Here is a 7,723-nt window from a genome sequence, read left to right as displayed (position 1 = left end):
AAACAATTTATATTTTTAGGTACGCAAAGTATTTAAGAGTATCTTAAGAGTATCTAAAATATTAGATGTGATTAAATTTTTTTTTGTATGATTTAGTTTAGAATCGTTGTTTATCTAAGATATTTTTGTTAGGTTTATAAACTTGTGTCTGTCAGTTTCTGATTGGGTGGGAGAAAAATAAACTTTTCTTTTATTTTTTCTTTCTCTCTCTCGTCTCTATCTTTGATCGACAGAGAAAACAACACGACGATAGAATCAAACCGATCAGTCGGTGATTCAGCCGGAAAGTTTACCGACGGCATCACATCACCGTAATAGACACCATCGATGTGCGAAGTGCCGATCATCCGGCGTCTCTCTCGAAACCAGTAGCCCTAATTTTGTAAGATCTCTCAATTGGGTTTGTAGTAATTTTCGATCTGTCTGTCAATAATTTTAACGGATGATCTGATTTTTTTGTATTGTCTCTGTTTTGTTAGATGCGAAGGAAGCTTTGGACGAGAATCTGTTTTCAGAACTTAACGTTTGTGACTCCGGTTCAACACCAGCCTGAGCCGATCGAGTCAGTTATTACTACTACTCATCCATCTCCGACGAAGAGTCATGGACGTCAGGTGTCATGAAGGAAGAAAAGAGCAGGTGGATTAAGAATAGGATACAACAGGCACGAGATCAACAATCTCGACGAAGACGAAGATGATTCCGTCAGTCAACAATCTGATTCCATTAGTCAAGTATCAGATTCCGTCGCGCAAGTGTTTGATTCCGGTAACCAATCTTTGGACTCTTGTACTCCTCCCGCTGATGTCGATGTTGCTGTTGTTGTTAGTAATGGTAGCTATGTGGCTGCAACAAAGCTGAAATCAAGTAATGGCATCGATGCGTTCGTTGATGGTAATGTCTCAGAAACTTTGAGTGATTCATACTTGTCTCTGATTATGTAGTTTTCAGCTTCTGATTATGTATTTTATTCTTAGTATTGCTTCTAGCTAGTGTGCTATCAGCTTTTATTTGTTCTGTATCTATCTATGTGTGTGGTTATTTGTTCAAAGTGTTTAAATGGTGACAATGCAGGCCTTGAAGAGAAGCAAAGGAAGGTGGTTCCAGTTACGCAATGCCAAACAGTTCCAGATGAGTTATCTTACTCAACTATATTCTGTTTACTTATTCATTGATATCGTTGATGGTTTGGTTGCTTTAGTGAGCCTATTTGGTAACTAATCAGTTTGATTGACACTGTTATTGTTCATTGATGTCTCTTTCTCTTTCTTAGTCTTTCGGATATTTGCATCATGAATTTGCATCATTAAATTGACATAGATCAGTTTGGTAAATGTCACACTTAAACACTCAATGTTTTGTAACTTGTCATGTTTGCTTGTATTGTCACACTTAAACACACATTGTTGGTTGTTGTCACAATAATACACTTATTGTCTAGTGTTAGGGTTATACTCAATGTTTGGTAGATGTCATTGATTGCTTGTTATGGTCACATTTAAAAACCAAATACACTTACAATATATTCTTCCCTTTTTACAATAATTTTTTCCTTATAAAATGACATCTTCTTCTAATAACATTGAAGAAATGATGGATGGGTATTTTTGATCATGCAATGGACAATTATTTTGATCAAACATTCGAGAATCGTTTCGATCATGCAATGAATCAATTTGCACCGCGGATTTCCCAGGATGATAGGAAGCATAGATTGTATGCACTGGGAGTGGAAGAATTGCCCGACTGCATGGAAATGTCAATATACTCGTGGATCTGGAAAGCCAACAATTGTTTTAGAGGTTGTAGCTTCACAAGACCTCTGGATATGGCATGCATTTTTTTGGAGCTCCAGGTACATTAAACGATATTAATATTCTCGATCGCTCACCAGTTTTTGATGACATATTACAAGGTATAGCTCCCAAAGTAAAATATATTGTCAACAGACAACAATATCATCTGGCTTACTATCTCACCGATGGTATTTATCCAAACTGGACTACTTTTATCCAATCAATTCGAATTCCACAAGATCCGAAAGCATCCTTATTTGCTACATGCCAAGAAGCTGTGCGTAAAGATGTCGAGCGTTGCTTTTGGAGTCTTACAAGCTCGATTTGCCATAGTCAAAAACCCAGCTCTCATGTTGAGTAAGGTAAAAAATTGAAACATAATGAGACCATGTATCATATTGCACAACATGATTGTAGAAGACAAACGTGATGGGTATACTCAGTATGATATGGCCTCATTTGCATGAGACGACTCAAACAGAACTTCACAAGTTGATTCTGCGTATTCTACATATATCCCTTCAAATCTCGGCAATATGATGGGAAATGTGATGACAATTCGAAATCAAGTTCGTGATAAAAAAATGCATGATCGACTGAAAGCGGATTTGGTTGAGCATATATGGGAAAAGTTTAGTACAAATCAAAATTAAAATTAATCATTTTGTAATCTATTTTTCATTTGCTTTTATGACATGTTTGTTTAAATTTTTATTGAATGCAATATTTTTAAGTTTTTAAGAGTATACAAGTCTTATAAATTTGAACAAAATATCATAATAATTTACAATTACAAAGAAAAATATTTTTAAGAACCTCAAATTTAACAACTTTCAATGGACTTATGAAATGTTAAAGTTTCTTAAAAAGTTCTTAATTTCACTTTTATTCAAAATTAAGAATAAAATCTATTTTAAGATACTTTCATTACAACTCTTGATGGAGGTACTCTTAGATAGTAGTTAACAGATAAAAGCGGGGTTCGATACTTGAATGTAACATATTTTTGAGAAAATTTTAAACTCAGCATTAAAACGACGTCGTTTTAGCCACTTCAGTAAATTATGTGTTATCTGAGTCAGCATTGACTAATATTTGTTAATTTTGACTCTAAAATCAGCACAATTTATACTATTTGGGTATGAAATTTGAATTTTATATGAGTATAGATATAAATTAACATCGTGTATTTATACAGGTATAAATTGGCACTTCCAAAATTATACAGGTAGGTAGTAAATGGCCCTTTTCCCATAAAAGCGGTCCATGTTTTACCGCAACGTCGTCACCAAATGATTTGAAAGGAAAGAATAAAATAAAGATGGAAAAGGGGGAAAAGGGGGGAAGCAAAGGGAAGAAAGCTGCGTGCACCCATGTGCCACTTCTTTGCTATGCCTTGAAGAATCAAACAATGAGTGGAGGCAGTCTTGTGAGACTTTGATCCTAATACCACTCCTTAATATATGCCCATCCATCCTATCATTATTTCACAACGCATATTGTATATTTACTTTTGGTATATACTTTCTTAACTTTTGTTTTCAAAAGGTTGTAACGTAGTTTATGGGTTCCAATACCACTGTGATTAATTTATTTTCTCTCCATATGCATATGTAAGAATTCTCATGTATATAAAAAAATACTAGGATTTATTAATCTAGACTATTTTTCATTGTATTTAGTGATATATTAAATTTCAACAGTTTTTCATTAATCAAGATATATGTTTTTAGTATAAAATAATTCGTTGGAGCATTAATGGTATTGGTTGTTTGTTTCTTGTATTTGTAAATTAATTGTTATTATTTGTAATCTTGATTATTTAAAATCAGTAGTTGTTAATATAATCTACATATTACATTTCTTTGTTCATATTAATATTATTTTATATGGATTTCATAACTTGTATAGTATAATTTTTTGTTTTTGTAGTTTTATCTCCAAAGAAAAATCCCTAAACGTATGTTAATTTTGTTGTCATCACAAAAACGAGTCACGAAAGTAAGAGATGATTAGATCAGACTACAAGTCAATTTCTCAGTTTCGGTTCTATTAAATCAGCTGAAAACTAAAAATTGCTCCTGTCACATGTTCTTTTAATCTTTATATTGAGTAAATCAATTGATCATCGACATGGACCACATGGTTTAAGATTTAAGTACCTTATTTGTTTCCTGAATTCGGTTTAGATGCTTACTCATACTTATTAATCCCGGTTTAGATAGAACTCATACTTTACGTAAATAGTGAAATCAATAATCCGGTTAGGTGAATCTTTACTCTTGATCCCGGTTAAGCAGCTTAATGGACTTAACTTAGATGTTAAATCAATAATCCCCGGTTAGGTTAAAACTTAAAAGTTAATCGGACGTCGAATCAATGAGACTCTCCGTCACCGTCCGAGCCACTAAGCCGTCGTTTCTCGTCACTTGGATCCGATTCTCCTCCACCGCGTCGTCGTCGTCGCCGGCAGTCTCTTTGAATCCGGTACGGTACACCTCTCTCGCTAACGCTTTCATGTATATACGACTTTTTATATATCCATTGGAATCATTACGAGTGTTTTTTTTTTACTTGTGGTTCGTTACTGTAGAGTGGACGATTACAGCAAACTCTCGCGGGATCTGTGGAGGTGAAAGGGAAAACTCTACATTCCGGTAAGATTTCGACGGTTAAGCTAATCCCGGAGATCGCCGGAGCTGGTAGATACTTCGAGTTTCGATCCAGAGTCATCCCTGCATCGATTGAATTTGCTCAGGAGTCGCCTCTTTGCACTACGCTGTTGAAAGAAGAGCTCAAAATCCGAACAGTTGAGCATTTGTTATCAGCTCTTGAGGCCAAGGGAGTTGATAATTGCAGGATTCAAATCGAAAGCCAAAGTTCAGATGATCAAGAAGTCGAGGTTTGTTACCTGAATACATACATACATTTTGAGTAATCATAGGTTGAATCAATGTCTCCTGTTGTTGATTTGATTAAATTTGTATGCTATAGATTGGTTTAGAGGATGAGATGAGTGTAGGGAACACTAACCAAGTGAACAGGTCCCTATTTTTGATGGATCAGCTAAAGAATGGGTCGATGCGATAGAAGGAGTTGGCATAAACGTGGCTCAAAACCATGTTGGTGAAAGTGTGGAGAAGATGGTAGCACATGTGAACAAGCCTGTGTACGTTTACAAGAACGATTCTTTTGTTGCTGCATTTCCAGCTCTAGAGACTCGGATCACTTGTGGTATCGACTTCCCACAGGTTCGGTCTAATGGCATTTTTGAGGAACACAGAAGAACAAAAACTTCTTTTTCTGCTTGTGCTTAGACTGTTATTGACTCGGTCTGTTGTGTATGATGATGAACTTTATAGGTGCCTGCTATCGGCTGCCAATGGTTTTCTTGGAGACCTCTCCATGAGTCTTCCTTTGCAAAAGATATCGCACCATCAAGAACCTTCTGTGTTTATGAAGAGGTAGGTTAGTTCCATTGTTGTTGCTTAGGAGCTTTAGAATCAGTAGATTGCTGTTCCTTCTTCAACCATCTGTGTCTGAGTGTTCTTTTTTTGCAGGTGGAGCGCATGCGTGAAGCAGGGCTCATTAAAGGAGGTTCTCTGGATAATGCCATCGTTTGTAGGTAAATGATCTCTAATGCATTTTGAATGGCCAAAGGGACAAAATATTCAACTGAAGCCATCACTAATGCAGTGCCAAGCATGGATGGATGAACCCTCCTCTGCGGTTTGATAATGAAGCATGTCGACATAAGATCCTTGACCTAATTGGTGACCTCTCCCTTTTAGCACGAGGTGGAAATGGAGGAGTCCCAGTGGCTCACATAGTCGCATATAAGGCAAATAGTTTTTGAACATCTTTTAGTTTTCTTGACATCTAAAAGAGAAAACAGTTTTCTAATAGAAAGGCTTTATTCTCTTTCAAATGCAGGCGGGTCATACACTGCACACTGACTTAGCACGTCATCTCACCATTGACTGAAGAGTGTGTGGTCATTGTGAACCATATTCTACATAAGTTTTGATCCTTTCTGTTTAATTGTTTGTTTAATCCTTTAAGCAACCTTCGTTTGTTTTTTTGGTTCAGGTTGAAGCTGAGTTGCAGAGAATATTGTAATTTGATGTAACTTGCATTTAAATATTTTGTGGTAAAAACAGTATTTTGATGTAATAAATTGGTGTAAGAATATGATTTATTAATCTTACTAAAATTACTGACTGGTGACATTTTTTTGTGGTAGATATTAACTCAAATTAGTAATAATATGAGTTTTAAGTTGATTTATGGACTTAATTAAAGGTTGATTATTCAAAAATGTTACCAATCAAGAACAAAATTTAAGTTTTTGAAATTGAGGTTGAGTTACAATGTGTTATGATTGATGTACAATTTTGAGTTATGTTGAATAATTCAAAACATTATTCAACATAATGGAAATTTTCATGACTTCTAAGTTGAGTTAGCTATTTTTTTAATTAAAAAAACGAAAATACAGTTATATAATCCAATTTTTTCTTTGATTTAATTGATATATCAATAAAAATAAATTTTACTGTTTTTATTTTATTTCATAACCTTTTTAATTAGTTATTTTGTTAAATTTTGCCAAAATTATTATTTTTTATTATCATTTAAAATAAAATAGGCATAGATCTAAATATGATAAGATTTTAAATATTATGGAATGCATGTAATTTTTTTTTTTAATTTGCAATGTAACAAAGAAGTTTAGTTAACTTTGTGTATATTAAAATTATTTTATTATTTATATATTTTAATTTATTGTATTTTTAAAAAAAAATTTAAATGTATTCACTAATACTTTTTAATAATTATAACTAATTAAATATACATACATCAACATCTACCAAAAAAAATGTCACTAGTCTGACTGGTAAGATTAACAAATTATATTCTTACGATTCATTACATTAAACTGATGTTTTTACCACATAATATTTAGTGCAATTTACATCAAATTATAATATTTTATGCAACTCAACTTTAATAATTCATATTACCAATCAGAGCCATGGATGTATGTAATATTTAATTAATAGCTAATATGTAATATACTAATAATAATAAATATGTATGCAATGTATGAAAATTTTGATGATGTTGAATAATGTTTTGAGTTAACAATTTTAGAAAGGACATAACTCAAAATTGTACATCAACCATGACACATTGTAACTTAACCTCAATTTCAAAAAAATAATTTTGTTCTTGACTGGTAACATTGTTGAATAATCTTTGAGTTAAATTCATAACTCAACTTAACTCAACGATAACTCATATTACCAATAGCCTAGTTGTTGTCAAACTTAGAAATGCAAAGTTGGTTTTACGACTTTATCCGGTTTCTGATTATTTGTGTGGCATGTTGTGTATGAGTCCAATACATTTCTTCTAGCCCGTATCTAAATATTTTGGGGATTGGTTTTGGCTTTATTAAGCATGATGTATGTTTATTTTTGATTGATTAAATTCTGTCTTTCAATCTGAAACTGCACTTCATTGGCGCGATTTCAATGTGATGAGAAAGCAATATTAGATATTAAAACAGAATAAAAGTTATGAAGTCAACAAAATTGATGCATCATGAATCATTTAATATATCTAATATATCTAAATTATAAAATTCAAAAAGTCATCAAAATTTTGAAAATATTACTTATTTTGGTTTAAAATATACTAAACTACATACCATGGGGCTACATATATAGATATACTTAGAAAAATCTAATTCCAAAATTTCTCCGTTATAAATCACAATAAACAAGTAATCTATATGTAAAATTTATCATTTGAATTCACATATCTGAATATATCACAAAAATTTAAAACTCTAAAATATGAAATGAATTGAATTACAAAGTAGAGTATAAATGTTTACTAAATTACTAATTTTACCAATATTT

At 32.7% G+C, this 7,723-nt stretch overlaps 1 protein-coding gene across 6 annotated transcripts; it reads left to right on the top strand.

Annotated features, from left to right (window-relative positions):
* Window positions 1-4,105: 4,105 nt before the first annotated feature.
* On the top strand, window positions 4,106-6,021 carry LOC104741295 (putative UDP-3-O-acyl-N-acetylglucosamine deacetylase 1, mitochondrial). Of its 6 annotated transcripts, none has more exons than XM_010462109.3 (8): window positions 4,113-4,283; window positions 4,390-4,698; window positions 4,841-5,047; window positions 5,159-5,260; window positions 5,357-5,421; window positions 5,493-5,637; window positions 5,730-5,783; window positions 5,886-6,021. In XM_010462109.3, exons 1-7 carry the CDS (start codon window positions 4,176-4,178, stop codon window positions 5,778-5,780), a joined length of 987 nt encoding a protein of 328 aa, XP_010460411.1. In that variant the 5' UTR covers window positions 4,113-4,175; the 3' UTR covers window positions 5,781-5,783; window positions 5,886-6,021. The 6 variants fall into 6 exon arrangements, with proteins under 6 accessions (XP_087339337.1, XP_010460411.1, XP_010460410.1 ...); XM_087483214.1 differs by having other exon boundaries at window positions 4,140-4,283; window positions 4,863-5,047; XM_010462108.3 differs by having other exon boundaries at window positions 4,114-4,283; window positions 5,730-6,021.
* The last annotated feature ends 1,702 nt before the right edge of the window (window positions 6,022-7,723 follow it).

The sequence above is a fragment of the Camelina sativa genome, chromosome 14, assembly GCF_030686135.1.
Source record: "Camelina sativa cultivar CO46 ecotype springtype chromosome 14, ASM3068613v1".
NCBI lineage: Eukaryota > Viridiplantae > Streptophyta > Magnoliopsida > Brassicales > Brassicaceae > Camelina > Camelina sativa.
The sequence above is the reverse complement of the archived record's forward strand: the minus strand, read 5'-3'. Positions and strand labels throughout refer to the sequence as shown.